We start from the raw sequence: 17,633 nt of genomic DNA, 5'->3' as shown, positions 1-17,633 counted from the left end.
AAGCTGATTCCTTCCATCGAAAATTTCTAATGTCCTTGTAGAAATTCTAACGTCCGAAGTTATTCCTCGTAGTCCGAGGGTCACGGGTTCAAATCCCTGTCACACCAAACATGCTCTCCTTTTAAGCTGTGGGGGCGTTATAATGTGATGGTAAATATCACTATTCATTGGTAAAAGAGTATCCCAAGAGTTGATGGTGGATGGTGATGACTAGCTGCCTTCCATCTTGTCTTACTCTGCTAAATTAGGAACGGCTAGCGCAGATAGCCCTCGTGTAGCTTTGCGCGAAATTCAAAACAAACCCAAGTTATTCTCTGAAGTTTAACGGTTTGTAATGTTCGAAATCTGTAAATGTTTCTGATCCAATTCTGTGGTTTTCCGATAAATAGACGTTAATCACAATTTTGCCTTTCTAGGCTTATAACGAACTGTCTGTCGCTGTCTAATAATATTATCTTCTCTTGGCGCGTTACTTTTATACGAATCACGCGAGTTTCTAGAACCTTCACCGAAGTTCGCTTGCAACAATGGTCTAGCGCGTTTTCGTGAACAACTGTTGTTGCTTCTTACTTTTAAGAATACTTTACAAGTTTCTAGAACAGGCGCAATACACACTCATGATTATACGTCACGTGCTTAAAAGAAAACTACACAGAAACAAGCACAGGCACCAAAACAAATATATCAGGTCATCCCTTAGGCAATGTCCGATTTTAGGTTTAGGAAAAGAGAAATAATTTAAAACGCTTTTAATGTTATTTAATCAATAATGCATGTTACATTATTATTAATTACTTCCTGCCAACGATTCACAAGCTACTGAATGCCACTTTTATAAAATTCTTGAAGTTTGGAGGAAAAGAATGTAGAAAGGGTAGTTCTGACATCTTCATGTGTTCCAAGCTCTTTTGTATCAAGATAGTTCTACAAACTTCGAAATAGATGATAATCAGATGGGGCAAGATATGGAGAATAACGAGGATGTGGAGGTTTTCCATGTTTATCTCTTCAATCTTTACAGATGTGATCCTTGCTGTATGAGGTCGTACATTATCCTGGTGTAACACAACACCTTTACGACTGATCAAAGCAGGCCTCTTTTCTTTCAGTGCAACGTTCAAACGCTTTAACTTTTGACAATAGAAGTCTGATGTAATCGTTACATTGAGTGGCAGCAACTCAAAGTGATTCACTCCAACAATATCCCACCAAAAACGCTTAACAAGAATTTCCTAGGGTGGAGGTCCATTTCGAGCTGTGCTTTTGCCAGTTTATCTGCACTGAGCCATTGTCTGCGACTATTAACATTTTTATAATATATCCATTTTTCATCTTCAGTCACTAACCTGTCAAAAAAAGTGAGTTATGTTCACGAGAGTGCAGAGAAGTGCAAATGTCCACTCTTGCTCTAAGGTTGGCTTCTGTCAAATCATGGAGGACCTATTTTCCAAGTCTTGACACCTTTCCAAGCTGTTGAAGATAATGGTGAACTGTTGAATAGGTTGAATTAGGCTCTTGTACGAGTTCTTCAACTGTTATAGCACAATCTTCATCAAGTGCAGCCAGCAGCAAGTCATCATTAAACTCAACGGGATAACCTGAACGTGGCGCATCACTTAAGCTGTAATTAATCACCTAATCTGAACCTTTGACATTTTCTTTCATTGAGAGACTCCGCACCATAAACACCTTGAATGTTTCTTGTAGTTTCTGCTGCACTATTGCCTTTTTTAAACCCATAAAGCATTACATGCCTAATGTGCTCCTCAGACACATCCATCTTCATAAGGGTTTATTTGATTAATGATCTGAAAAAGTTGAGTTTGATTAGTTTCTTTTATTTGTCTGGACATTATTATACATGTCCTATTACATATTTTAGTTATTAAAACCCTCTACAAAGACAGAAATGATGATGCACTTTCTGTATTAAATTTTCGGAAATTACTTATGGAATGACCTGGAACAACGGTAAATCTGTTATAATTAATACAGAGTGTGAGTAGGTCATTATCTCTTTATAATTAATTGCAATCAAACGACAAAACAAAAATTTTAAAGTATGCTATATATTCTGTACAGTACTCCCGTTGAGAAAAGAAAACTTAAATTTGGGGATTTTTTATTTACATTCTAATATTGAACATGGCTAATAGATGGCAGAAGTAGCGATTATTAGTTAACTTTTTGCAAGTTAAAAAAAATGTTAAATTCTCCAAAAACAAAATACACGGACGGTTTTAATAATGATAAGCGCAACACTGAGTGAAATAAAATAGATGATAGAAGATAGTATTAAACAAACAATAATAAAGTTTCAACCTACATATTCTGATTGGAAAACCGTAAGTGGAAACTATATTAACGCTGCATAGTCCAAATCATAATATTTTCTTCGTCGATATAATAATATTAGAAGCCAAACAATAGACACATCTGTACATTATATAAAAAACAACAACCACGAAATTAAAAAAATTAACAAACAATAATCTTATATCTGATACTTTTCTTTGAATAAGCGTTGAGTGTTTCCTATTCCAACACCACATGTGGTATTCTGATCATTCACATTTAAGACTGTCATTGAAGTTGTGTTAGTTTTCGTAGTTCGTGACATACAACAATCAGCTATTTATTTTGACATGACGCAAAAGAAAGCCAATCTATTCTTTTGTTATATCTTCGCATACGCATGTTTTTAATGATACAAATTCATTTCTTCGGTGTTCTTGACCCACATTGCTTTTCTGCCAGTAGAATAATATATGAGAGCTACTAGAGAGAAGAACTGGAGCAGATGTATTTGCTGAGTAATGTATTCTTACTTTCACTTCTAAACATACACATGTTCGTCTTTGCTAGGTTGGATCTACTTAAATAAGTAAAATGTTGGCTTCAATTGTCAGCTCCCGCCTGTTTCTAGATTGAAACAACGTTTCGGCTTTTATACTGACACCTTCAGGTCCGTCCAAGCCAAAGCTTTTGTTATGTCTACATTGGTTAAAATATCTTTGAAACCAACATGACTAAGTTAATATTTAAACCCATTGTGCTGTATATTAGACAATGTTTATATTTTAATATTCAACTTCATTTTTCTATTTAAAGAAATAGTTCTTGTTTTCTGTGATTAAAACATTGTTATGGTAATGTCTATCTGTTTTAGTGTTTTTCAGTGGCCCTAGTATTCAGTACATTCGCAGTATTATGAAAACGTTTAGTGTCTGAAATGGAACTGGAGTTAGGCTCCCAATCTCTATATCAGATTTGTAAAATATGTGGCTTACAACTGCGCATGCGTAAAAATTGCACTTCATTTTTCGTCTATTTTGCGTGGAGATGTAAATGACAAATTGCCTATGATTTCTGTAAGACATGTAAATGAATGGTAGATACTGTTGGTGAGATATTTTTTTACACACTTGTTATTACTTCAATTTATCCGCGAAACACATTTTTGTCGCATAGTCACTAATATTTAATAAATATATAAACAAAGAGAACGAATGATGTTTTAGATGCAAATTTATAATTTTTCTTTGAAAGCATGTATTAAATATATTGGTATAAAAGCAAACATTTTTAAAATTTTGATTTATAGGTAAAAAAAAACGTATTGTCAATTTTAAAAGACGCTACTAAATAAAGTATTTTATTTCTCTGCTTGTAATTAAAAACAAAGTTATACAATAGACTATCTGTGCTCTGCCCACTAGGGTATCAAAACTCTGATTCTACATACCACTGTATTACTAGGGGGCAACAAAATATTAAAATGAAACATTACTTGTAACAGTGTGAAATCTTGTGATTTCTTTAATGTCCCTGCTCAATATTCGTATATATATTTAGGTATATGGATTTAAACAATACAAGAATATTTTATGCCTACAAAACCATTGATACGGATAAAACGAACCTACCGATATGTCTGTAGCTCTGTGTTTTAAAAAAATTTACATAGTCTTATTTCAGTGCTTTTGTTATATTCGGTTTCAAGACGTTTACGGATACAACAGTGTCTTTACAGAGGCACCGACAGCTCCTTCTGGTGTCAGAATCGTGTCAAAAACTGGAAGAACAATAACTATAAAATGGAACGAGCCTCAAAACGGTCACAGTCCCATCACAGATTATCATGTTCGGTACAAGCAACAAGATTCGGGTAAGTTTAGCCACTTACTCTTTATGGGATAAATTTCCTGTGACAGCACTTCAACCATAATATACTTCACTAATATAGATTATGAAAAGGGTATAGCTCATTTACACATAAACAGTAAAACTGGCTATGTCGAATGTAGTTTTCGTAAACAGAGACAAGAAAAACTGGTCATGTTAAACTCCAGTTAAAATTACAGAAATAATCTTTAGTACTATATATGAATACATTTTATCATAGTCGTGTATTTTTGTTCGCCGTATTATTTCATGTACTTGTATAAAATACTTATTGTGTTATAAAAACGTTCACCTTAAAAGTTCAATCGAGAATACAGTGTCAATGAAAGAATATTAAACAATGTTTCTCCCGAACCACACGTGATTACGTCATACAACACTTATTTAGATGGCACTTAGATGTACTTTTAGTGTGTTCAGTTCTACTAATTTGCTTGAAAATAATTACTGTTTAAATTATGTTAATATCTTATATAAAAAGTACTCGTAGTTCATAAGAGCTTCTCATAATCGAGTTTTAGTGATTATGATACAAAATACTATTGTGATTTTCCGAAACTCCAGATACTTGGGAGAAACACTCAGTACCACCCAATAAAAACACTGCTCTTATTGAAAAACTACTTCCGGCAAATGTCTATAACTTTCAAGTTGCTGCAGAGAATTCTATTGGATGCAGTAACTTCAGCTTAATGTATACGGGAGAAACAGATGAAGAAGGTATATGTTTGTTTTTGTTATTCTCAACTTTGTTTAATGCACACTGAATAATATATGTTAATAATAATTTATATAAAGGTGAATAACAGCACATCTTATATCTCCAGAATCTAGCTTTATTAGCTCCATATTTTGCTATTTGTGTTTTGTGTTTTCTTTTAGGAAAGCCATTTATCTGCTGTGTCCACCGAGGGAACTCGAACTCTAGATTTTAATGTTGTAAATTAGTAGACTTACCGCTGTCCCAGCTGGGGATATTTTGCTATTACAACTTTGGATATCGATAGGTTTTGTTTGTTTGTTTGGAATTAAGCACAAAGCTCAAGAATAGGCTATCTGTTCTCAGCCCAAAAGGCGTATCGAAACCTAGTTTCTAGTGTTGTAAGTCCGAATACATAGCGCTGTGCCATTGGGTGGGGGGTATACCGAAAGCTGCGAAGGAAGCTTTCATAGAGAAAAATTTAGCTAATAAAGTTACATTTTAAAGATAATGGTGGGTGGACAAATAAAGTGTCCCTTCTTGAAAATGTTGTTAATTTGTTACATTTTCAGTAGATAAAAAAGTATGTTTTGAGAATGAACTCAAGAATACCTCATTGAAAACATCCCACGTTATAGAAAAATATTATGCGACATCTTTTCATCAGATCAGTTTGACTTTGTTTAGGTTTGAACTAAAATATTTCATAAATACAAAGTTATAGCTAATCTTTGGTTTCGCCTATTTTTTACTGTGGTAAACTAATGTCATGTTATTTCATTTATGCCAAAGTAAACAGCATATTCAGAAGATTTTTATAACCTTCAAGATATTCGCGTTTCACGGTCTTATTTGTATCAATAAAACAAAATAATTGCCTTAGAGTACAGATTTATAGAGCTGAAGTCGTCTGCTTATCAATCGCCAGAATCTCCTCTTTTGTTTGATGAAATTTAGTGTAATCTCTTCTTGTTTGAAAAAAAGTCTGATTAATCTTTGTAAACTTAAATAATCTGCTAATTACAAGCCTTTTTACACTTTCATCTATTAATCCACAAACCATATGCTAATGATAAAACCCAGAACCAATTGAATCAATAGAAATGCCCATAACGAGTTCAACAGATTTGGTTATAAATTATAATGTTATGCTACAACAAGACACAGCTTTCGTAATATTCTTAGTTGCCAACCTTGCTTAAAACACGTATAATCATACCAATGATTTTTATATATCCGTGCCATTTACTCAGTTTGTGTTAGTTTAATCGGCCATTGATACTCTGCACTTCTTCTTTGGATTATTCCAACTAACAGATTAGGTTTACACAATTGGACAACGCATGTGTATATCCTACGAACTATCAAATTAGGAATCAAACATTATAGGCGCATATACTGTTCAACTCAAAAACTGTGTTAAAAGAGTAGCCATTTTTTATGCTTGATTTTAAACTCTGTGTGATAAAAGAGGTCGTGTTACGCCCCATTTATCTTACGTTCTTCATTAAGTGTGTTTACATAAAAACAATCAGATATATGATACAAAATCTTAGTTTCTTTCAGAAGCAATTTGACATTCATAATAAAATTAATGCTTCCTACATCTTCAATAAATCCAAATTTTCAAAATTACACAGAGATGATTGAGTTAATATTTACACGTTGCATGTGCAATTTAATATTTTGGCTTCTTTAAAAGATGGGTTGAGTCGTTTATAATAAAATAATTATCGCAATTGGCAGTATAATTAGTACAAACACAGTGTCCTCTGTTGTGGACAATTAAAAATAAATATTTCTTGAAAATTTTCTTTGTCTCTTTGAAGTTGAGCACAAAGCAACATAATGGGATCTATATTCGCAGCCCACCAAGGGTATCGAAACCAGGATTTTAACGTTGTAAGTTCACAGACAACAGCTGTACCACTGGAGACTAATTTTTAAAGTTTTTTATGCAATTCAGAACAAAGTTACACAATGGGCTATCTGTCCAATGCCCTCTACAAGTATCAAAACTCGGTTTCTGGCGTTATAAGTCCACAGAAATGCCGCTGTGACATTAGGATAATCTTTCTAAGATAAACTTTATGCTAAGCTGGCTGGTTAATATCTCAAGATGAAAAAGGAATCTACTTAGAATGTAGAAAATTCAAACTTACTTCTCAAGAGATAAAACAATCATAAAAATTTATACGAATAATAACACGGACATTTTAGCTAACCTTCCGCATAACATTTCGGATTATAGTTATTTGTATATTATGACTAACTCAGTTCACACAATTTGTCCATTTAGTCCATATTTTTTCAACTGTTTTGACAATTTTCATTATTGTTTAGTGCCTGGAGCGCCACCCTTAAACGTGAACGCTGATGCAACAGGACCGAACTCTATCAAAGTAACATGGGAGGTGAGTGAACTGATATTATTAAACACGTATGTTATTGAAGTTTTAGTAAAAACATGAACATTAAAAAATACTTTACTTTTTTATTGTTTTATAATCTTGAAGGTTTTTTTTAAAAAAGACGCGAAGAATTTCCAGTTTAGTTTGTTTTGTTTCTCGAACTTCGCACAAAGCTACTCGAGGGCTATCTGTGCTAGCCGTTACTAATTTAGCAGTGTAAAACTAGAGGGAAGGCAGCTAGTCATCACCACCCACCGTCAACTCTTGGGCTACTCTTTTACCAACGAATAGTGGGATTGACTGCACATTATAACGCCCCCACGGCTGAAATGGCGAGCATGTTTGGTGCAACTGGAATTACGAGTCGAACGTCTTAACACACTTGGCCATGCCGGGCCTTCCGGTTTAGTAAAATTATTTTCTTTTCAAATTAATACTCATTAAAAACAATGTACCTTCAAATATTTTATTTTATTTATTTAAATGTGTTTAATAGTTATTGATTTAAATTGTTTTCTACTGATAGTATTGTATGAATATAAGGCGTGTTTTTTTTTTTCTTTTTGTTAGCCTCCACGTCAGGAACTTTGGAATGGCCCAATCAAGGGATATTATATCGGATACACCATGGTAACATCATCAGAGCCAGCGATGTTCAAGATGGTCGAATTAAAAGGTGACGACACAGACTTAGAAACTCACTTAACAAACTTACGTCGTTCCCAGAGATATTCTGTGTCGGTGCAAGCATTCAACAGTAAGGGCGCTGGTCCGATGTCTGAGCAGATTACAGTTGCGACTCTGGCTGATGGTAAGTTATGAGAGAACAAAAGTATTGTTGAAACTAAAGATCGCTTTAACCACTTGGATCTTCAATAAGTTAAAACTGAAGACTATATGTGTTGCAAATGATAGATCATTTTACTTTAGATTAATTGATTGTTTGTTTATTTTTTGAATTTCGCACAAAGCTACTCGAGGGCTATCTGTGCTAGCCGTCCCTAATTTAGCAGTGTAAGACAAGATGGAGGGCAGCTAGTCATCACCACCTACCGCCAACTCTTGGGTTACTCTTTTAACAACGAATAGTAGAATTGACCGTCACATTATAACGCCCCACGGTAAACGAGTAGCCCAAGAGTTGGCAGTGAGTGGTGATGACTAGCTGCCTTCCCTCTAGTCTTATACTTCAAAATTAGAGACAGCTAGCGCAGATAGCCCTAGTATAGCTTTGCGCGAAATTCGAAACAAACCAAACCAATTGACTTCTTTTAATCACGCCATCTGGTGGTTCATTGGTAAGTTGGCAAAGCCAAAATCTCCGTTTCGATTCCTTGCGGTGGAGAGAAAGCAGATAACCTAATATGTAGCTTTGCGCCATAACCCAAAACTCAACAACAACGTTTGTCCGTTATTAGGTGTAGAGAGGTGTGAGATATCTGATTATTAGTGTGTTTTGTATCTATTTTTAACACTTTTCTTCGCCTCCAAAATTAACAGCATCACCACCTGAAAATTCCATAACGTTATGTTGTGTTTTACACCATCTATTATGCTGACTTCGTTATTAAGTAAATGAAAGAAAATTCAAGCAAAAGTTTACCTTTACTTTAACGGACAACATTACATAATCATATTCTTGTTAAATATTTAATTCACAAAAATATTATCTTTAATATGAAACACATGTGTCTCGTTTTTCTTTAGTTGTATTATGCATCAAACAATTATATATATGGTTATTTTTGTAATATGTGTAATTTATTTCAGAAAAGTTTTAAACAGAATATGTTACTGTTTTTAACTTATTCTGTGCAATAAAAACTGTTTGTTTTATTTATTTTAGAATTTTATTTTTAACTAAATTTTGATAAAGACATAAAATATGTTATTTATTCTTCTTTTCTTCGTGTTAAATAAGCTGTGTGTAAAAAATACAGAATGTTCATATTCCACTAAATAAAACTGGTAGGGGTTTCGTTTTTGCATAGTATGTGTGTGTATATAAAGTTTATAAAATTAACAAATGAAATGCAATTCATTTATCCAACTTTTCGGAATAGTAAAACACTACCCTAGATTTAATGGATTAGTTACAGAAAAATGCTTTTAAATTATGGCTTTTTAGCAGTTTGTGGTTTGAGCATTTACAATTTTAGATTATAAATGTTTATGGATGTTAGTGTAAATTTGACATCATATTACTGTATGTTGGTTTTAAAGTAAGAGGAAATTATTGTACATTGCGTCATTTATTTACATAAAAGTAAACTATAGAATGAGTGTAATATAAATGGTCTATATACAAATACAGCCTTTCTCAACCACCACCGCTTAGTTAGCCGACAGACACCGTTCTGTTCACAGTGACCTTGTCGGTCCTTGGAATTTCAAGAAAACAAAGACTGTCAGAATATTCATATGGGAATCGTAATGGTTCATTCTTGTGTTTATATTTTCGCGGACCGCAACAGTTTAGGGATGCAACGAAATGGCACGTGGTTGAGAGCAGGGGCGTAGATTTTTTACACCCAATGAGGGGGATGTTTTGCAAACAATTATGTAAACTGTTCTATTTGGAAATTGGTAATATCTGATTATATGAACCTGAAAGCTGTAAACATGCATCACAGAGTAATTTTGTTGCCACGATACTTGCATGTACACTCAGGCCTACTGACTGATACTTACGAACTATCGCTTAGATCGAAAAGCTTAGAAGCACGCCTATATTAAAGATGTACATTTCGGCTACTGAAAAAGCCTAAATCTAGGCCTAATTATGTAATTCGATTGGTAAGAACGCGAGAATTTGTAGGTCTGTGATGCAATAAAACAATTCAACAGACCAAACTGTAGGGGGGGATGACTGTATGCACCATACCACCCACCTAAAATGAAGGGGGGTGTATACCCTCTTCCATCCCTAGGATCCACGCCCCTGGTTCAGAGACTCTGTACAAGTAGACTTGTGCAGCTAAAAAAACAATAGAATGAATTTCAGAACTAAATAAAATTATTAACGTCAAATAATAACATGTATATTAATGGTAATCAGTGAAACAAAATCAGATAACCGAGTGTCTATATACCATATCTAATATCATACAAAATGAGTTTTTTGTAATATACTCCAGTACCGCCCACGGCTCCACATATAAAAATTATGTCGAAAACAACGACATCTATAACGTTCAGCTGGACTCATCGAAGATCATTTGGTAGCCCAGTGACAGGTAAATTGAAACTTTTCCTGTATTAAAATGTGAAATGTTCAAAGTAATAACCAGAAAGAAGTTTGGTATATACCAGTCAACATTATTATAAGTTTTAAAACTTTTGAATAATTAGTCTTGGTGATATTTTTAGGTTATTATTTTACCTTCTACTCTTTACTATTCAATATACGTATAAAAACGTGTGTAATTTTATTTTACGAAATATGATGAATACACATCTTGATCTTGTAGATATATATTTATCTATTTTTACTCTTTCACACGAATCACATAGTAAAACTGTATCTCGTGAAAAGAGCCTTCCTACCCTGAATTATATGATGGAGAATTTCACCCATGATGTTAGAAAAACAAGCAAATTAACAATCAGTTGGGTACAAAGATAAGAAACCCTATAACCCAGTGCTTTGAAAAGTATACCCTTTTTCACCAGGAACAAACTGGGAAGTGTGGAAAAAGGTGGAGTGACGTCATGGTTACGTAAATTAGATTGTGTTATCGTTATCTTCTAAATAAGTGATGCAGATGTGAATAGCTTGTTAAGCGACAGTATTAACACAAAACAGGCTCTGCTTATGTTTTGTATTTATGTAACTTAATTTAAAATTGGAAAGAAATTAAAAGCAAATTATATGTTTTTATTCACCTACACTATATATTGATTTTATTGAAATGAAAAGCGTTTACTTTGCCACACTCGATAACTAAACGATGACTGCAAGCAATAAGATCCTAATATACATATATATGGAATAAATGTATTTAAATAATGGACTGTTAACACAAGTCTTAGTGAGAATAGAACTAATCAATTTACATAGGTTTAGTTAATCATGGGAAATGTTGTTGTCACTATTTCTGTATTGATGAAAAGAACAACCAAATTATAGTTATGAATGACCATAGTCATTTATTTTTATTTCCATATACTTATAGAGAATACTAAGAGTAAAATTACATTTTATCTTGATTAGCAGAAACTGAGATACCGTGTTTCTCCGATAATAAGATCTACCCATAAAATAAGACCTAGTGTGATTTTTGGGGATAGTTTTAATATAAGCCTTACCCTTAAAATAAGCCCTAGTTAAGAGTGGCAGGAAGAGGAAAGAAATAAAAAAAATTAATTTATTAATTAGTTTAATAGTTAGTTAATTAGTTTGTTTAAGTATTAATCAGTTAGTTTAATAGTTTAATAATAGTTTATTTTAAATGGTTAGTTTAATAGTTTTACTTTGTAACTTCATTTTTTTAATATATCAAAATAAGACATCCCCCCGAAAATAAGCCCTAGTGTCATATTTTGGAGTGAAAATTAATATAAGTTCTGTCTTAGTTTCGGAGAAAAACGGTACGTGCGATTCCATTCTTCTTACTCAGATGATTCGGTGGCTCTAGACCCGTGACATGCAGGTTCGAATCCCCGTCACACCAAACATTCTGGCCCTTTCAGCCGTGTGACCGTTATAATGTTACCAGTATTCATTGCTAAAAGAGGAGCCTAAGAGCTGGTGAGGATGAGTAGTTGCCTTCTCCCCTAGTCTTACACAGCTAAATGAGGGACGATTAGTGCAGATAGCCCTCGTGTAACTCTGTGCGAAATTCATAACAAACGAACTTGATCTCCCTGCTGGTTCAACGTATGAGCTCATAACGCTAAAAACGAAAGTGAGCTATTCGTGATTGTCACTATTTTGATATTAAAATAAATAAAACGAAATTGTATAACTTCAGTATCATATTCAAAAATTTTGACAGTAAATTATCGCTTGATGCAATTATAATTATGTTATTGTGCGAGCGAAATGTGGTTTATTAATCCTGTAACCTCTAGGAAATCTGTATGACTCAAAATGGTTTTATTTTGCTATTCTCTAACTTCCTTATTACGTAATAATATTTAGATCCTCCTGCATTTGAATATGTTTGAATACGATATTAAATAATATACGTTTCTTAAAAACGAATTATATTCGTTATCAAATACTAGGCCCAGTGTTATTCCACATAATTCACTGTGTTAGTTAAGAGCTGATACATGTAAGGTATCAGTTTTCTCGAGAATGAGCTGTAACTATGGTGTCAATGAAAGTTGATATAATTAGTTTGTTAATTTACCTTATAGTTGAATCTCATATGCATAAGCGCTTTGATGTCTGTTTCTAGAGTACGTGCTATATTATCGCGAAGAACATAAGAACTGGATCGAGAATCCGGTCATATCTAAGCCTGATGATCACACATATACGCTCACTGGACTCGAATGTGGCACCAAGTATCAGCTGTATATGGTGTCTACCAACAGTGTAGGGAGAAGTGAGCCTAGTGAGATTATATCTGCACGGACAGATGGCGCTGGTGAGTAAATAATGGTGAAAGACAAGCCATCAATATCACAGATTCATGTTCGATATTATCAAGGAACGGAGACTGGGTGATAATGGTTCATGAAACATGTATTATAACTGACTAGTTTTTATACATTTCCTAAAGAGGTTGTATTATATTGTTTTATATCAATTTTAGTTTTATTAACACTATTAGACAATTTGTTATATATTGTAATGTGAAGATGATTTTGCATTATATAGTGTCTGAAATTAGTAGAAACCCAAATTTTCTTATCTAGCCGAACATAATGAGATATTATTCTAATTACGGCAAAAAACATCGCTAACAGAAGTACCTAACTGATTTATTCTATTCGTTACAAGTAAGAATGATATTTTAATCAGCGATATATTTTACTAAGTTGGTTTTTAGTTCTGAACTACGAGGCGTGTCCGAAAAGTTCGTGGCAATACCTATAAAGAAAACACAAACACTGGTTCAGTTGTAATTTAATTTTCAACATAACCAACTTCTTAGTCTATACCCCATGATGCTTCAAGAGCTTTAAAAAGTTCTAAAAGAACTCTTCATTTTGGTCATTAACCCATCACTGGACAGTATGTGCGAGATTATCCTTACTCTGAAAAATTTGATCTTTAATAAATATTTTCAGATTAGGGAACAGAACAGATTCCTTGAATCTAAATCCAGTGAGTCAGGGGGTTATTAAGTACTTCTATTATCATGGACAGCTTTCAAAAGAGCATGAGATTTACAAGCTGGGGCATTGTCTTAATGGAAGTTCACACTATTGTTGAGTAACCCTCTTGTCTTTGTTTCAATTTCTTGACATAATTTGTTGATTAAAGATCCACAGAAATATCCTGTAATGGTTTGACACCTTTCTAAGTAATGAACTAGTAGAACGCCCTGGACATCTCCATGAAACTGATGGCGTTACCTCACAAGCAGAAAGTTGTGACTTAAACTTCTAAGGAGTGGATGAATTTAACGTTTTAATTGCAAACTTTGCATTTTTGTCTCTGAGTCTAAGTGATGAATCAAGATTTCATTCATAGTTACAAATAAATTTTTGGTTTTCAATAACTCGGACCCATTTCTCCAGCTATATCTTTGTAACGTATCTGGCACTAACTATTCATGCTCAAACTGTCTATTAAAATGCTTGTTGCAATAAGCGATTCCTACTTCCTCTGCCAACTTTCTAATGATAATTATTCTATCATATATAACCAGGTCGTGAACCTTTATGTACAGTTTCTATAATGGTCAATATCGAAGGCCAACCTGACATTGAATCATTCTTATATGACTGCCTACTGCTTGTAAACTCACCATGCAACACTTCCATTGTTGAATATGCGGGAATACTTTCTCCTAATGTTGATTTCATGTCCTGACGGATCCCTTGTGGCGTCATTTTCTGTTTAGCAAAATAGTTGATCACGACACAAGGTTCTTCATGATGTTTAACACTGCTCAATCCTTTCTTTCAACGATTAAAAATAAGCTCCTTATGTGCCGTTTGCTCACAAAAATATTCAAACTTAATATTAGTCAGAAAACAAATCACACATTCCAGTTTTGTTTTCTTTTTAAATCGAGCTATGAACTTTTGGGACAACCCTCATATGTGGTTATTTTGATTGATCAAAAGTTGGTAAAAATATAACAAATAGTTATTCATGATCACCCCTCATATTATATATTTTTATTATATAGAACCATAACAAGTGATTTTTCACTCTGACGGCCTTTTTTCTTGTTCGTTTTTATTTGTACTTTCGACAATGTTAAAAACATTCATGTAATGCGTAACTTGTCTTATGTGGTATACAGAGCTTACTTTAATAAAGTTAACACGCTTATGATAAAATGTATTCTTATATAATAACTAAAATAAGTAAATAAAGTAGAATAGTAAATTATTAGTACACTAGTTTCGTTTTGTCAAAAAGAAACTTCTGTATGAGACAGAATTACACTGCGTGAAATTGACAAGCTTTGATTGGTTGAAAAACTTGTTATTCACATTTCAGAAACCTAGAAACAAAATTTAAAATTTAGGCAGTTTATTGATGTTTCTTTGTAAAATGAAATAACTAAACTGTAATTACTCCTCAAATATCAATTTTGCGATATTTCTGAGTTTTAATTTGGTGAAAGATAATAAGAATTTATTCATAATTTAATTTTTAAAAGAGCACCCACTAAGAGCAAAATAAACATGTTTTGACATGGAGAAGCATAATTTTGTGAATAAAATTATGTTTTCATTTTGCGAAATACTACAGTAATGTGACTTTATTAATTAATTGTCGCAAATTTTGAAATATTATAGTAGTATCACTTCTTTACTGGTTATTTTATATTTTTTTTGGAATACTACTGCGATATTACTAACTAATTATTATATATTTTGAAATAAAATAATAATATCATTAACCTATTTCTTAACTTATTTTTACATGTTTTTGAAATCTTTTTGTAATATTAGTTCGTCTAGCGTCTGAAAACATTTGTAATAGGCCACGAGTTGAGAGCTAGATATTTTACAAAAAAAGTGTGAAGTGAATAATTTGGCAACAAAGTGACAAAAAGAGGCTAAGATACAAAAAATACAACTTTTACTGAGAGTAGTTTCACAAGCGTGTGTACGAATTAATTTGTTGTGGCTGGTATAAATCTTTTTAAGAAATATTTCTGTTGATAATGTAACACAATTCCCACTGTTACACATTATAACTTATTTCGGACGAACGTCCAATTTATTATGTCAAGTAATACGATTTAAAATAGTCTGAACCTCATTTAAATCGTAATTTAAGTTTAGTAGTTAATTAAAGCTAGGAATATATCAAATTTGTGATGTTTGCCAACAAGATTAACACACAATTTTCTTTCTTAATAGAAATATATTTTAAAATGCAAACAATAATACACTTTATAATAACGATTATTATAAATAATGATTTGTGTACAAAATATTTACAACCTTACAAACAATATTAAGTATTCTATTTTATCGACGGTTCAAGAAGAATGAATAAATTCTGTGTTGATATAGGTACACTTCACGTAAAGGGGAGCTACCTACCTCTTCGATGAACACACGTGAGATTTTCACAGCTGAAGTTACGCAATGTCTTCAGGTTATTTTAATGCAAGTCTAAAGCATGTTTTTATATGAAATTAAATTTTACGCTCACCGGGAATGTTTGGGGGTAGAGGAGATGTTAATGACCCTGACATCCCTAGATGGTAATTTTCAAATCTCAAGTTTAAACATAAGATGACACTTATTGAGGATGATCCATAGATATTTCTAGTTTTCTTTAATGAAACGATTATAAAATTGCTCTGAAGTTTAGAATTAACAGTAATGTGTAAATATTAAAGGTAATTAACGATACTTTTATATATACATATATATATATATATCCATTTTGTTAAATATTTAGTCGAATATTAAGGTAAATTAACAAGCTCAAGTACCCATAGAACTACCAGTTTTATGGAAACGTCACAGAAATTAAAATGTTACGACTGGAACGAATAAAACGCATCCAGTTCCACACTGGTACAGAGGTAAGCATACGAATTTACAACGCTAAAATCAATGGTTCGATTCCACTAGGTGGACTCAACAAATAGCTCGTTGTGGCTTTGATATAAGAAAACACACACACATAAAACGAATCTAAGGTAATGCTTAAATTAATTCAGTTTTACTGTCGGTAAAACATAGCTGGTTGTACCTACATCTCTATAAAGGTAAATTTTTAACAACTTTCAGCTCCTTTGTCTCCAACAAGAGAAGACTTCATTCGTCGTGATATCACTTCGGTTAAGCTTAATTTGTTTTCTTGGCAAACTGGTGGTTGTCCAATTGAAGAATATTCTATAAAGCTCCGTAGAAAACCTATGTCACATTGGACAGTGATGACAGATCACGTGCCTTTTAGCCAATCACAGCACTTATTACAAGGCCTTTCACCAGGAACATCGTATGACCTTCAAGTGACCGCATATAGCAGTGCTGGGGCAACAGAGGCTATGTACGAGTTTCAAACCTTGAATGCTACGTTCGAAGGTAAAAATCATTAATGCATTTCTTAAAGTTGTACTCTCTATTAGTTATCGCTTGTGTTTTTTAACTTATCAACAAGTTTTAGTTATTATCTATTGATATTTTTCTTTTTTTGTTACCGGGTATAGAAACCGGGTATTGTTACCTGTGGTGGGCAGAGCACAGATAACCTAATTTGTAGCTTTGTGCTTGACTTAAAACAAACCAAATCGTTTTTATATCTTCGTAATTTGATCCACCATATTACAAACTCAAATTAATTTAAAGAATAATTAATATTATCCCGAGAAATTCTAAACAGAAAACTAACGCGACCTTTTTCGAGGCTCGAAATGGCCAGGTGGTTAAGGCACTTGACTCATAATCTAAGAGGCGTGAGTTCGAATCCCCGCCACACGAAACATGCTCGCCCTTTCAGCCATGGGAGCGTTATTATGTTACGGCCAATCCCACTATTCATTGGTAAAAAAATAGCCCAAGAGTTGGCGGCGGTGGGTGGTGATGACTAACTATCCTTCCCTCTAGTCTTATACTGCTAAATTAGGGACGGCTAACGCAGATAGCCCTCGTGTATCTTTGCGCGAAATTCAAAACAAACCAAACCCTTTTCGAACTGGAACCATGGGAAAACATAGCTCATTAAAACGCCTTTCTTT

General features: G+C 33.2%; 2 protein-coding genes across 2 annotated transcripts in view; one reads left to right on the top strand and one right to left on the bottom strand.

The window, feature by feature from the left end:
• The window catches only part of LOC143223204 (ribonuclease kappa-B-like), a 514,553-nt gene that overhangs the window by 478,630 nt on the left and 18,290 nt on the right, over nucleotides 1–17,633 (bottom strand). The gene's annotated exons all lie outside the window — the stretch shown is intronic.
• Nucleotides 1–17,633, top strand: part of LOC143223199 (cell adhesion molecule Dscam1-like) — a 115,643-nt gene that overhangs the window by 91,759 nt on the left and 6,251 nt on the right. Inside the window, exons 14-20 of the mRNA XM_076450800.1 lie at nucleotides 4,034–4,168; nucleotides 4,750–4,905; nucleotides 7,229–7,299; nucleotides 7,867–8,107; nucleotides 10,434–10,532; nucleotides 12,702–12,893; nucleotides 16,684–16,980. Coding sequence (XP_076306915.1) covers nucleotides 4,034–4,168; nucleotides 4,750–4,905; nucleotides 7,229–7,299; nucleotides 7,867–8,107; nucleotides 10,434–10,532; nucleotides 12,702–12,893; nucleotides 16,684–16,980 — 1,191 coding nt within the window. The remainder of the gene's footprint in view (nucleotides 1–4,033; nucleotides 4,169–4,749; nucleotides 4,906–7,228; nucleotides 7,300–7,866; nucleotides 8,108–10,433; nucleotides 10,533–12,701; nucleotides 12,894–16,683; nucleotides 16,981–17,633) is intronic.

Source organism: Tachypleus tridentatus, chromosome 8, assembly GCF_004210375.1.
Source record: "Tachypleus tridentatus isolate NWPU-2018 chromosome 8, ASM421037v1, whole genome shotgun sequence".
NCBI classification, from domain to species: Eukaryota; Metazoa; Arthropoda; class Merostomata; order Xiphosura; family Limulidae; genus Tachypleus; species Tachypleus tridentatus.
This window is presented reverse-complemented; position numbering and strand designations above follow the sequence as displayed.